A 14598-nucleotide genomic window follows, 5' to 3' on the forward strand; every position below is an offset into this window, starting at 1 on the left:
CCAGGATTGGATGAAAGCAGAGGCCGGCGTACACTACAGTATGTCTGACCAACTGGTAGGCCAGGGGTCGGACTGAATACAGATTGTACAAGTGTGTACCCAGTTTTACACACGAATAATAGATGAGGCGAGATAAGTGAGCTGTGAAACTCATCCCCAATTTCTCATGGCGTTAAAACGTCCGATGTGATGTTTGCCAAGAATGAGACTTGATTAGTGTTATCCTAAGATGAGGAAGAGACTGGTACAAATGTGATTACATATTAAAGTCCGTAAATGGAGTAGTGTGAGTTATGCTCAGAGGCAGGGAGGTGATGACGGTGCCAAGTGTGGCTAACACGAGATTATGATACAATACCCAAGGGCTGGCGGAAATTGGCAAAGACTTTAATTGGCAGAAAAGGTAAAAAAATCCTGATGTGCACGAAAATACCCCAGGGCAAATACTTCATGGAGTTACTGCTAACTAACAGGATAGCAAATCAGGTGAAACTAATAAATATAAATATATTTTAGCCTCCAGATCATATTGTCAGTGTCTGCTAATGTTGATGGTTTTGCTCCTTAGGGATCCCCAGGAAAAATAGGACCTACAGGCTCTACTGGAGATAAAGGTCCATCAGGTCCAATCGGTCTTCCTGGTGCTAATGGGCCCGTTGGAGAGCCTGGGGCTGAGGTACAGTCACTCTTTGTGTTGTGTTATGTTCATTACCGCTGGGCTGGTATCTTCCTGGCATGGATGATGAGTAACAATGGTTACGTAGGAATTGTCTCCTTTATTATTAGTAAGATTACCTTCCACATTTAAAGCTCTCTGTTACCTTTAAACGACCCAACTAATTTGTATTTAATTGTCCCTTTCATTCACTTTACTGTTGCACTGGGAAATGTGTTTTTCTGTACTTTGCTATGTTTTGATATATTTATAATTATTTCTACTTATTATTTTTCACATTAACGTGCTTAATAAATGTGGGTTTAACCAAATCTGTGATATATAAATACATGAGAATTATGTATGAATAGGTTGACATATATTAAGCTGCATGAATCTGTTTACAATCCTGGGTAATGGAGAGTAGGCATGAACACTGATATTTGGGTGGTGTAACATCTAGGCGCAATAAATAGCTGCCAAATTAAGTCGCTATGCTTATGGTCAGCAGGCCATTGGTTCTTATATCATAGACTAAGAGTCATTAGTATGGATCTTAGTATTAGGTATATTCTTGTGACTAATGTGCTAATTACAACTTGTTTTTTACTCTAGGGAACTCCTGGTAATGATGGATCTCCTGGGCGCGATGGGGCTCTAGGAAAACGTGTATGTATATATTTTATTTGCGCCGTAAATATTTTAATTCTAAGTTGCGATAATTGGAGGCTACCTTTATGCATTGACTCCACAAGTACTCTACTGTGAAGTGTTCACAATGACTATACGTCCCATAATTACCAGCTTCCGATGTTGTACGTCCAGATTATTTGGTACCCCCGTTGAAAATCTAATAGATCTAATGTCGTTTAGGTTTCCTCACTAATTTGGTTTATCGCTATCAATCTAATCAAGTTCATCTAAATCATCCTATTTCCCGACATGTCTGCTGTGCTAAAGAGTAACATTGAATTATGAATTTTAAATACAATTTGTACAAATTGAGTTTAGAGCTGAGTGTATACTGTATGTAAGTAATGGAGGCATTGTAAGACTTTGTTCTATAGATAGACAAATAAAATCGGAACATTGAGTTAACGAGCTAATTGACGTGTGCCAAATCACAGTTAAGAGGCCCATACACTACAGTTAAGAGGCCCATACACTACCGACGGATCACTCTGATGTTGCGATCCTGCAACCCGGCATCTCAGGATCGGTGAAATCCAACATGTTGGATTTTACAGATTTGCTGATCACGATCAAAATATGATTGTGATTTGCAAATCTGTGAAATTTAACATGTATAATATCACCGATCCTCCGATGGATAGGAGTATATCGTTGGCCGTCGGTCAGCATTTCCGACTGGCGGATCGGCGTTTCCGATCCCATCGCAGGATCCGGCGGTAGGTGTATGGGGGCCTTTACACATAAAGGGGCTGCTTCTGAAATGATGGTAAAATCATGCTGCACATCAGGGGGGGAAAATGTAAAATGTGCAGAGATTTATATATGTCCATACTGAAATCTAAATGGCAGTGTAAAAATAAAGCTGCCCAGCATTTGTGGGCTACATGCAAAAGCAGCCAGTGTTTACTCCACATGCAAACATAATAAATGTATCTGCCCCCCTTGCATTGCTACATGGTTTGTTCAGGTGCAAAGTTACTTGGTTAATTTGCTTTGCTCCTAACTCAGAAGGATTAGCCCCAAAATGTCAAATTTAGTACAGAGCCAAATTAGAGCATCTATAAATGTATTTTTAATTGTTAATCTATCCGTTTCCTAAGACTATAATTGCCATAAAACATCAAATACTGTGAGGATACATACGCTCACTACAAAAGCTCCAAATGACATAACACTGTGCGTTTGCAAAAAAGAGGTTGTTTTCTACACATTAAAATATCTTAATAAATACCAATGGGGTAACACTCATTACATCATTATTATACTGTTTAATGATATAAGTGGGTGTTCTCCCAGGAAAAACGTGTATTCGGAAAAAGAAAAAGAATAAAAAAAGAATCTTTATCTAAACAGCTTATTCAGAAGATAGAAAGTATTAGACTTGATCCCATTACCTGAGTTTTAAATGCTATAGAGGTTTTGTAGTCTACAGCGTAATCATCGGGCAACTAAAATGGTGCAAGGTCTACACCAGATAATGTACCAGGAAAGACTAAAAGATCTTAATATGTATAGTTTGGAGCAGAGAAGGGAAAGGGGGGACATGATCGAAACATTCAAATATATTAAGGGTTTTAACAAGGTAAAGGAAGGAGACATTCTTCAAAGAAAAAGAAGTATTAGAACAAGAGGACATGTTCTAAAACTGGAGGGTGGTAGGTTCAGGGGAAATTCGAGGAAAAATTGCTTCACAGAAAGGATAGTGGACAAGTGGAATAGCCTCCATCAGAGGTGGTAGAGGCTAAGACAGTAGAGCAAATTAAACACGCATGGGATAGACATAAGGATATCCTTCAGAAGAAGTAAGGATCAATAAGGGTTGATGTAATAATATGTTTAAAAATGGGGCAGACTAGATGGGCCAAGTGGATCTTATCTGCCGTCAAATTCTATGTTTCTATGTGTCTATGTTTCTATTTACTCAATAGCAATGTCAGAGGTGTTTTTGTGGGATTTTGAATTCATGATTTTCGTGCACAATATTCCAGGGAGATCGTGGAGATCCCGGACCTGAGGGTCTTGCTGGGGCTCAAGGTTCTCCAGGAACCCCAGGGCCTATAGGTGCTCCAGGAGAAGCTGGACCAAGAGGTGAACCAGTAAGTCATTTTATATTACTCCTATTATCGATTTAAAGAAGAATAAAGACATTGGTTTAGATTGTTTTCATCGTACAATTATGGAAGTGGTTAGGTGTCTATGTTTAGTGAGGTTGTTACTTTGTAATCTCATCAAATATCCACGTTTTGTATGCGTAGTATTTTATATGTATATGTATACTGTATATAACATAAAAATATTAATATTTTTCTATGAGCTTTTTACTTTTTTAAAAGAACTGTAGATATTTTGGTAATCATATAATAAAAGAAATATATCCACAACTTCATGTCCAGTAGAAGAGGGAGCCATTGAACAGGTGACGCATGCTTGTCGAAGACGAGACAGATTTTAGCAGATTATTTTATAGGTAATAATATAAATGGTTCACTTAATATCTTTACTTATTATTTTAGGGTTCCCGTGGTCCTATGGGTCCTTCAGGAAGAGCTGGGAAACGAGGCTTTCAAGTAATGCTCATTCTCAACTTTTTGCATGAAATATATTAGTAAATGTATCCTGCATAAAGCAAGGTTTTAATTGTGATGTCATTGAATAGGGTCCACAAGGTCCTCGTGGTGATAAAGGAGACAGTGGTGAACGCGGAGACAGAGGACAAAAGGGACACAGAGGTTTCACTGGTTTACAAGGTCTCCCAGGTCCTCCTGTAAGTATTAGGTGGTTTAAAAAAATAAATATGAGGAAATAGAAGTCAACTAGGAGTTCTTCATCTAGCTATGGCCTTGTGCTTCTATGTGGTCACGGAATTCTTCATTGATTTCTAGTAGCCTTATTTCACAGTATGAGTAGTATAATAACGTGGATATCACTACATTAATTTTAATTTTACAGTGTTTTTTTTTTAGTTGACTCTATCCATATAGTTTTATAGTCTAAATAAATAATTTTTACCCATGTCCATTTATTTCTGTAATCTCAGCATTTGGAATCAAAATATTTTCTGGTGATTCTGTTGTCCACAATTTTACTATAGGGTCCAATCGGTGAACAGGGTGCCACTGGACTTCCCGGACCTTTCGGCCCCAGAGTAAGACCTTTTTATCTCATCTTCTTTGTAATTGTCACTTTTCTTGCTTTCATCCGAGTAAGAGCCCCACAACATGTTCTAGAAATCCCAGGAATATCGTTTTTGGCATTATAATGTATATAATTTACAAGATAACTTTTAGCCCATATTCCAGCCTTTCAAGGCTTTTTGTGACTCCTCTGCTTCATTTAAACATATGCTAAACAAATTTCTATGTGGCCCCACCTATGAAAAATGTTTTACGTATTTTACATAAGAATGAAAAATGGAACAGAATATTTATACACATTAGTATAAACATATGGTCCAAAAATTCATGTTTCTACCCCAGAAGTTTAGAGAATGTTTTTGGAATTAGAACACAACTTTATTAATAGACTAATACATCTTTGCAATGACTTACGCCAAATTAATTACTGCAAATAAAACATTTGAAAATACAGTAATTACAACCTTTACTTCTTTTATTTATATAGGGCCCACCTGGTCCAGTTGGACCACCAGGAAAAGATGGTAATATAGGACCGTCTGGACCAATTGGACCCCCTGGTGTTCGAGGAACTGTTGGAGAAGCTGGACCAGAGGTAGTGATCGCATTCATTAAATACACAATGCTATATAAGTTAAATAGGCTCAGACCATGTCAAGCTAAATCGAAAGCTGACAACATTTGTTTCCATTTTGTTCAGGGCCCTCCCGGTGATTCTGGCCCACCAGGCCCACCCGGTCCCCCAGGACTACTCACAGCTGCCATAGATGATTTATTAGGTGGCTACGACGATACTATGCCGGACACACTTCCAGAGTTCACAGAAGATGAAGCTGCTGGTGATGGAAAAAAGAACGACCCAGGGGTCCAGGCTACCTTAAAATCATTAAGCAGCCAAATTGAAACAATGCGTAGACCCGATGGCTCCAAAAAGAACCCAGCACGAACATGCGATGATCTAAAACTGTGTCACCCTACAAAGAAGAGTGGTGAGTAAGAAGAGCAGTATAGTGAACCATCGCTGGTAATCTGTAACAATAAGCACATGTAAGAACCACATAGATCTGACACAATTCGAGTTACTCCACTTATAGGCCAAAATATCCAAGTTTGCAGCAGCTACAACTTTCGTATATCACTCAATTTAGAGAATTCAGGCCCTCATTCAGAGGCGGTCGGAGGATGCAAGCGGTCGCTCAGAAACTGGGCGGCCGCTTGCATCCTGACCGGCCGCCTCTGTTTCGGTCGTTAGGCTGTGGGTTAACACCCACAGCTCTAACGACCGCTCGGGTGATGGTCGCGATGGTCATAGACCATCGCGACCATCGGGGCTTAAGACGAGACCCTAGGGTAGGGTCTCACTTGTCGTAAGCCCCGGAGAGCTTCTGGCTCTGTCTGAGCCAGAAGCTCTCCACTGACATCACTAGTGATGTCAGTGGGGCCTCCCCCAAACGGTAGGCGTTCCCATGGGAACGCCTCCGTTTGGGCTGCCACCCCCCCGGCCCGCCTTCCAAACGGGGCGAGCTGTCAATCAACATCGACAGCTCGCCCCCTTTGGAAAGAGACCCGCTACGACCGGCGCTGTCGTTCGTAGCGGGTCTCACGCATGTGCACGAGGTAGCCGGCTTCCTCGTGCGCATGCGCACTGGACAAACATCGAGGTGGCGACCGCACGGCCGCCTCTGAATTAAGCCCTCAGTCACTTGTACTTGCGCAGACCTTGACGGGTTTTCAGTGTTCTCCATACTGTTATGGTATTATCCTTATAGATAATACATTTTTTGTCAGTAACTAATGTTTGGTTGATCTTTGATCTCCAACATATTCAGTATCAAATACAAAATTTACTTATCAGTGACCATAAAACAAAATTACTCTGGTTAAAGAAAAGAACCAACAAAGTCTCATAGAGACTGCTATTTAACTTATTCAGCCCTATCTATCAAATGTTGCCAATTGTATCCAAGTGCAGGTCAAAAACTCTAACGATATTGATGGTCTTAGTATTAGTAACACAAAAAAGATTCCAACGCATTTTTGTCTTTAACACGAGTGGTTAATTAGATTTCAGAGTTTCCCCATGATGAAGTCTAATAAACAATTGGTGTTAAAGATAAAATACTTTGTGGCCTTTTCCATGTTATTAATATGACGTAGGTTCATTCTGCTTTTGAAGCTCGGATTTTTTTGTCTGGAATACCTATATCTATTTTCCGCCAGAGAGACCAGCAAAATTCCACGGAATTAGGTTAACATTCTGCTGAACAGTTTTGAAAATGTCACTTATCTGTACTGTGCAGTATATTTAATGGTGAGAAGAGTTCTTACAGTATCACATATATAGGTTGCAGGAACTTTCCGGTTAATAAATCCAATACTATAGAGAATTGATGCAATAATGACAAGTTTTTGAAAAAAAATTTTTTATGTCAAACAAGAGAGCAAACAACATAACAGGGGCGTATCTACCCATTGGCCAGGATGGCAATCGCCAGGGGTGCCGACCAAAGGGGAGCGTGCCGTCCAGCAGTGCCACCAGCAGCCAAGGGGTGGACAAGTCCCCCGGCCCCACAAGTGTAGGGCAGACCGCAGTGAGAGCGGTCTGCCCTACACAGCTTACAAACACACAACTGCCAATGAGAGTCAGACAGACTCTCATTTGCTGCTGCGTCGTCCGAGGAGGGAGCCGGCTGGAGCTCACTAATGAGCTCCATCTTCCGGCTCCCCCCACAGCATGTGATGGGAGAGACGTCATGACGTTTCTCCCGTGCAGGAGCAGGTAAGTTGTATTTTTTTTTCTGTGTGTGCGTAAGACTGGCACTGCAGAGGGGGGGGGCACTTTATGGGGGGGTGCCCGCGACTGGGGGCACTGTACAGGGGAGGCCACTACTGGGGTAAAGTTATGGGGGGTGGCCTCTACTGGGGCCACTGTATGGGGGGACTACTACTGGTGGCAATATAGGGGGGACTACTACTGGGGGCAATGCTGCATAGGATGGGGGATTTACTTCTGGGGGATTACTACTGGGGGCACTGCATGGGGGGGATCAGTCCATTACATTGCCAGGGGCACTTGGATCCCTAGATACACCCCTGCAACATAACAACCAATCTTGATCTAAATAAAAGCTAGAATAAATAACTTTAATAAAAATGTTTCGCCTTTTAGGGGCTGCAGCTGACCAGCCAAGAAACCACCACAAGGCTTCTAATCAGCAAGAACAAAAACCCAACGTTTATGAAAAACACCATTATGACCTTTCACGATTACACCAGCCAATAAAAGAAAGCTGTTAATAGCTGATAAATAGTAGTGATAAGCATTAACCTCAAGAAACACAAAAATAGCTCATAGTTAATAAAGTTATTGAATATGCCGTAAATATGTTGATAATACCCTACCAGTCAAAAGTTTTATAACACCTCCTATTTTTCCAGTTTTTATTGAATTTATGCAGTTTAATTTCTCATTGTGCTCTGAAATTAAAGCATAGAACAAATAAACAACAGGAGATGAGAAAGAAATCATAGAATCATTTTGTTTAACAAAATTTAATCTATATTTTTGACACCTTAAATTTGCCCCTTTGAAAGATATAACTGCCGAACACATTCTCTCTACTAGGGAAATTAATATTGTTCCTAAACAGTGTTGCATGCTTGCCAACATTCTGCCCACCCCCACCAGAAGGGGGCAACCCCCACCAGAAGGGGGCAGCCAAGTCGGCACAAGGGGGGTAAATAACGTGGCACAAAGGGTGCGTGGCGGAGACTTGATGAAGGATTTTGGGCAGAGCGGGGGCATGACCGTGTGATAGCATATTCGTGGCCCTGTCCACACTTCACAATTTCAAACTTACGGGCATTGTAAAGCAGGCGGCAGCCCACGATGATGCAAATTCAGCGCCCTCTGTAGGGATGTGTGTGTGGGTGTGCATGTGAAGGATGCTTCGCTTTCACCCTTCTGTCAATTTCATCCCAAACCAACTGGATTGGTTGTAAGTCTGGAGACTGCGGCCATTCCATGAATTGAAGGCTACAGTCTTGTTCTCTTTATAGAAGGTAGCTCTGATGTAGCCTGGAGGTTGTTTTGGGTCATTGTCTTGTAGAATTAACCCTTGACCAATTAGGTGCAGACCAGAGGGTATTGCATGGTGCTACAAAATGCAGAGGTTTCCCTTTTGGTTCATAGTTCCAGTCACTCTGTGCAAGTCTCCTACTTGGGATCCTGTAAAAGAGCCCCCAGACCATCATGCTCCATGTTTGACAATTGGTGTCACAGGGGATTATTTACTCTTCTCAGCCCCCTCTTTCCTCACTCGTATCTGCAACTGTCTCTGCTGTCTCTTCCTGGATGTCTATGACTGAGCTGATAATTTTCCCACCCCCCAACATAACCTCACTTCCCACTACTTTTTTATCAATTGATGGAATAACTATCTCCTCTAGCCCCATAGTGCGCTGTCTTGGAGTTACCCTGGACTCCTCCTTCTCCTACAAACCACACATTCAGCACCTCTCACAGTCCTGTCATTTCCATCTCAAAAATATTTTCCAGGAACAGACCCTTTTTCACCCAGGATGCTACTAAGACCCTAATACACTCACTGGTCATCTTCAGATTGGATTACTGTAACCTCCTCCTATTTGGCCTCCCTAAATCCCATCTCTCTCCTCTCCAGTCTGTCTTCAATGCTGCCGCTCGGCTCATCTTTCTTTCCGAGTGCTCTACATCTGCCTCCCCTCTCCTACAAGCCCTCCACTGGCTCCCCTTCCCCTTCAGAACCCAATTCAAGGTTTTCACACTCGCTTACAATGCCCTGACCCAATCCTCTCCAATTTACATCTCTGACCTCATCTCCCTTCACTCTCCTGTCTGCCCTCTTCATTCAACAAATACACGCCGCCTCTCATGCCAACTGATTACTTCTTCCCACTCCCACCTCCAAGATTTTTCCCGTGCTGCTCCCCACCTTTGCAACTCTCTCTCACTCCACATCTGACTCTCCACCTTGCTACTAATCTTCAAATGGGCTCTCAAGACCCACTACTTCATCAAAGCCTTCATGCTCCTTCCTCTCTGTCTACCCCATCTGTGTCACGCCTGTTTGTTTGCCCCTCCCCTTTAGAATGTTAGCTCTTGTGAGCAGGGCCCTCCACCCTCTTGTGCTTCTCCTTACTTTATTTTCATCTACTTCTTACTCCCCACTAGGGCACCTAGCACTTGGGTGCTTATGCTGTACTGCTTATTTGGGTGTTATGGTCACCAATGTAGCAATGTATATTATCCATATCCTTGTCCTGCATTGTATTGTAATGTACTGTACAGTAAGTCACTTGTCATTTTTTGTTTATGTACTGTGTAAGGCACTGCGGAACACTTGTGGTGCCATATAAATAAACAATAATAATAATAATAATAATGTTTGAGCCCAAAATTTAAAAGGGGAAATAGCAAAACATGGTATGTTTTGGTATCAAATGCATTTTAATTCACAATTTTGGTCTTAAACACACCAGGAAGCGAAGGCGGATTTTATAAGCCGCAGTTTAGTAAATAATCCCCACGCACTGAGAAATTATGGGGTGTGCTAAAACTTTTGATCGGTAGTGTCGGTTAATAAAAATGTTGTAATTAAAACATAAGCTGTTTTAACAAATTCACCTCGCTGCCTTTTATACCACTGTATGTATTCGCAGGAGAGTATTGGATAGATCCCAACCAAGGCTGTTCAGAGGATGCCATAAAGGTTTACTGTAATATGGAGACTGGAGAGAGCTGTATATCTGCAAATCCCTCTAAGATACCTATTAAAACTTGGTGGTCTGGTAAAGGTGGAGATAATTTCAAACCCATATGGTACGGCGTTGACATGAACAAAGGGTCTCAGGTACGTCATTTTGTAAAGTCATAAAATATTGTCCAGTTTATCAGAAATACGTTCAAATGGTCTCAGGTTTTTTATTGTAGTAACACTTCCACTTTTAGCCTTTTTAAACCATATGGCGAGAGATGGATGGCGCAGCTTAAAGGCTGTGCCAAGGATAACGACTTTCGTACTTTTCTCTCCCTGATAAATAAACAGTGTGAAGGCACAGCAGGTTTACAAGTCACTCTTCATGGTTACAAGGCAATATTCACCTGTTATAAGTGCACTGTTCTTTTGCTACTAAGCGCTTGAAACAAAAAAAAAAATGCATTTTATTAGCTTTACGGATAAACTCCTATGACCTAAATCACTATAGAGCTTCACTTTTCTTTAATCTGTTTTGTTGTTTCTTTGTAGTTTGTCTACGGAGAAAGCGACTCGCCAAACACCGCTGTCACTCAGATGACCTTCCTGCGTCTTCTCTCGAAAGAGGCTTCACAGAATATTACCTACTATTGTAAAAACGCGGTGGGGTACCTGGATGAGAAAACTCAAAATCTAAAGAAAGCCGTTATCCTCAAAGGCGCTAACGATCTTGATATTAGGGCAGAAGGGAACAGCCGATTCAGATACACGGTTTTGGAAGACAGTTGTTCGGTAAGTGCACAGAAAAGTCCAAGTCACCCTTCTTTATAAATCATGGGAACTGGTTTGGCCAGACAGTCCATTTGTATGGACCCCCCTTTCATTATTTATTTTTTTATAACACATACTGCAAAAATAATACATAATATACAGTACATAACAGGCAAATGGTCAATGGGTTTCATAGTCATTGCATAGTTATCTTGGGATAGCCTTCATTTCAAGTCTGGAGTGTCTATTGTACTACCACCTGTTAAAAAGCTTTCAAGGGATCTGGGATATGGAGTGGTCTGAGCAAACCTAAAAGCTTTGTGCTAGAAATAGGTGTCATAAATAATGTGGGTTTGTTTGGCTAGTTCCATGTATATCACCATGACTCCAGCCAGTGGCAATTTTCATGTGGTTGTGGCCATCAGACAATCATGCGGCTTGAGCCCCACGTCCCTCAATCACCCTGACTGCATAACGATTGGGCTCGTGAAGTTCAACCCTCTACATATCTGCCCAAGCCAGGCATCATTCCAGCCATTGTGTTTGGACACAATGAAGAATGACCAAATTGTCTCTTGTTTGGTCAGCTTTAAACAGAACTATGTTTTATACTCTACTATTGTTTGAAAGGCCTCCTAAATGTCCTTGGCATTAGAGGGTCGCTGACAGTCAATGAAATTTAGTGTACACATTTAAAAATAAAGAGAATCCACAATTTAAAATAATAATGGTAGAAGTGGCTTAAATATATGTGTCCTTTTTTATGTATTAATAGAGCAAATGATGAACTAACAAAGTTTTGTGGGTTTTTTTTTTACATTTCCAGAAACGCAGCGGAAATGTAGGGAAGACGGTCTTTGAATACAGGACCCAGAATGTGAAACGCTTACCCATTATTGATATTGCCCCTGTGGACATTGGTAGTGCAAACCAAGAGTTTGGAGTAGACATTGGGCCAGTTTGCTTTTTGTAAACCATCAACGTAGCAACCTAGGAACTTAAACTGACTGAGGTTATCCTGGGACTCTTGAAAACTATAGCTGGCAATGCACCAGCACTGTACATACAGTTTTCCATTATTTTCTATTTTGTAACATCAAGTACCTGGCCTTCTGCGAAAGTATTTATTTTACATAAAATTTTTAATTTTTTAGCAATTTTAAGACCAGAAATATAAATACCATAAGTGGACCGATATTTTTTTTATTTGTTTTTTCTTATCTGCAGTAAATTCACCCATCATGACAGAGTTTTTCAGTTTCTTAATGCGAAATGCGTGGAGAAGAATAACATGTCTTTCATTGTGCCCAATGGTTTTATGGGTATAAGCTCATTTGCAGATTTAATTTGTTTTATAGCTAGATATGACACCCTCTGCTCATGTTTTTCTCTTTGATGAACCACTGCCTTTATCATGTTTTTGGGATCAATTCATCAAGCTTTTTTATTTCTGCCATGTTGACTTGTGGTTTTACATTGTAACATAAGCTTATTACTATGTGTTTTTTTTAACATTAAGGAATTATTTGAAATTGGAATGTCAGTAATGGGGTTTAGTTAAAGGTTGAACCACTTTCTGATGAGCAAATGGGATATGGATAGCTAAAAGTGAAATACATCACTTGTTAAAACCGCCAAAATATTGTGTACATTTGAGCCCCAGTAGAAACATTTAGCTGGCAACAAACCAGTTTACAAGCCAACATTATCAAACATGCTACAATTCCTCATTTAGAAACTATTTAATTCCCATGTAGAATGTTCCCAAAGTGGCTTTATTAGATATATGGTTTGTTGACCACAGTTAATTGGACTAACACAGTCAACTGAAAAGCAACATTATGTACAGGTAAACTATTTTTGTTATTACAGTTTCGTCATTAGTGGTTGTGCAAATTGAAATAAAAAAATTAAAAAATTTGCACCATGGATCTAATGAGATGCTCTAACAAAAGCAGTTGATTCCAGGGTAAACTGTTATTTCAGTTAAAACATGTTCATACAAAACAGTACATTGTAACAAAGCTTGGTGGATTTGTCATTTGTCTTCATTGTCAGCTGATGGTCTGTTTGTTGTGTGGTTCACATAAGGAAATGATATTGGAGTGTGATCTTTGCTTTACTGCAAAGAGTGAACAAAGGAAATATTTATTAACAAGATCTAACTACAACGTATCTGTTGTTTTAAATCTCTACTAAGGGGCAAATTTATCAAACCTTCTAAAGAGTACAGGTGGGGAAGTTGGCCATACAACCAATCGACTTTTAGCTATCATTTTACAGAGTGTACTAGATAAGTGATAGCTAGTATCTAATTGGCCACTATGAGAAACACCTTCCACCTGTCTCTCCTACTTTATACCGGTAGCATTTCTCACAGAGATAACTTTTAAGTATTGAAGAGGTACATTGCTACAGGCAAACAAATTGTTATGTACAGATTATATTAACAATGTTTTCATCTTTTACCCACAAGATGTCAGGTACAGAAGGCTCTAACATTTCTTAGCATAAGCTACCTCATCTCTAGATGCTGATATGCATATACAATACTTCTATTTCTTGTTAGCTATGAAAAGGTGCTATGCTTTCATTGTTTTTCAGAGAATGAGGAGAGTCCTTATACGTGTTTGATGGTGCTAAAACTTCCTTTTGTAAAATCATGAATAAATAAAAGTTGACAGCTCCCCGTAAATATAATTATTTCTTAAGAGTAAAGTTTAGTGCGCTTTTAATGCCGACACCGAGAAAAATTATAACAAATATTGAAATTCTGTCTTTCATTGTTGCTTCCGGATAGGATACAATGGACAGTAACATCAACATGCTACTGGCAATGTGAAACGGTGAAATGGAAACCAGAGTGACTTACTTAGTGCTCACTATGTATCTTTGCAAAGCTTTTAATTAATTACCTGCTTCTCGTTTGTTGCTGAATGTGGAATTCATTAATCTATATAAATTCCACAATTTATTAAACTGCAGTGATAGTTTCGTGTCAACTTTATTGGCTCAGATGTGGGTAAAGTATGTAAACAAGGAGGCATTGAATGTTTTTCAGATTTTTTGATTCATTCAATGGGTATAATTTATGAATCGGTGGCACAGCGCATGAAGCCTATAAGTAACATCGTGAAGTCATGTATCAGCTGGGGCGGACTATGCTGGGGGAAGGGGAGCCTGTGTCCCCATATGTGGATGCATCTTTAACTTGACATGAATTACTATTCTAAAAATGAAATACCAAGCTCAGCAGAGTAGCATAGGTATGGTATTAAACATGTGTAAGGGACACTGTATACACGATGTAGAAAAAAGTGATTGGACACCCCCAGTGTCAGCTGGTTTAGCATGGGTCCACTAGTTATAATACCATGGTCACATTAACTCTGAGAAGTATAGAGTTGTTCTTGATGGAAATTGTATGAATTATCGCTGGACCCCTTGCCGGCAGTTCAAATCCCGACAGCACCTGGCCGACAGAGGAAGAAATTTCGATTGTCCCTAGGTAAGAATTGACTAACCTAATCTACCCCTAACCCTAACCCTCCTTTAGGGTGCCTAACCCTAACCTTCCCCCCCAGTGCCTAACCCTAATCCCCCCTCTAAG

General features: G+C 40.4%; 1 protein-coding gene across 1 annotated transcript in view; it reads left to right on the forward strand.

Annotated features, from left to right (window-relative positions):
• Positions 1–13978, forward strand: part of COL5A2 (collagen type V alpha 2 chain) — a 210555-nt gene extending 196577 nt beyond the window's left edge. The window contains exons 44-54 of the mRNA XM_088466944.1: positions 569–676; positions 1271–1324; positions 3337–3444; positions 3862–3915; positions 4005–4112; positions 4440–4493; positions 4970–5077; positions 5183–5471; positions 10183–10373; positions 10770–11009; positions 11815–13978. Of these exons, the coding sequence (XP_088323070.1) occupies positions 569–676; positions 1271–1324; positions 3337–3444; positions 3862–3915; positions 4005–4112; positions 4440–4493; positions 4970–5077; positions 5183–5471; positions 10183–10373; positions 10770–11009; positions 11815–11961 (1461 nt within the window). The 3' untranslated portion in view covers positions 11962–13978. The remainder of the gene's footprint in view (positions 1–568; positions 677–1270; positions 1325–3336; positions 3445–3861; positions 3916–4004; positions 4113–4439; positions 4494–4969; positions 5078–5182; positions 5472–10182; positions 10374–10769; positions 11010–11814) is intronic.
• Positions 13979–14598: the final 620 nt, after the last annotated feature.

Source organism: Taudactylus pleione, unplaced genomic scaffold (assembly GCF_031769625.1).
Source record: "Taudactylus pleione unplaced genomic scaffold, aTauple2 ptg000067l, whole genome shotgun sequence".
In the NCBI taxonomy this organism is placed as follows: domain Eukaryota; kingdom Metazoa; phylum Chordata; class Amphibia; order Anura; family Myobatrachidae; genus Taudactylus; species Taudactylus pleione.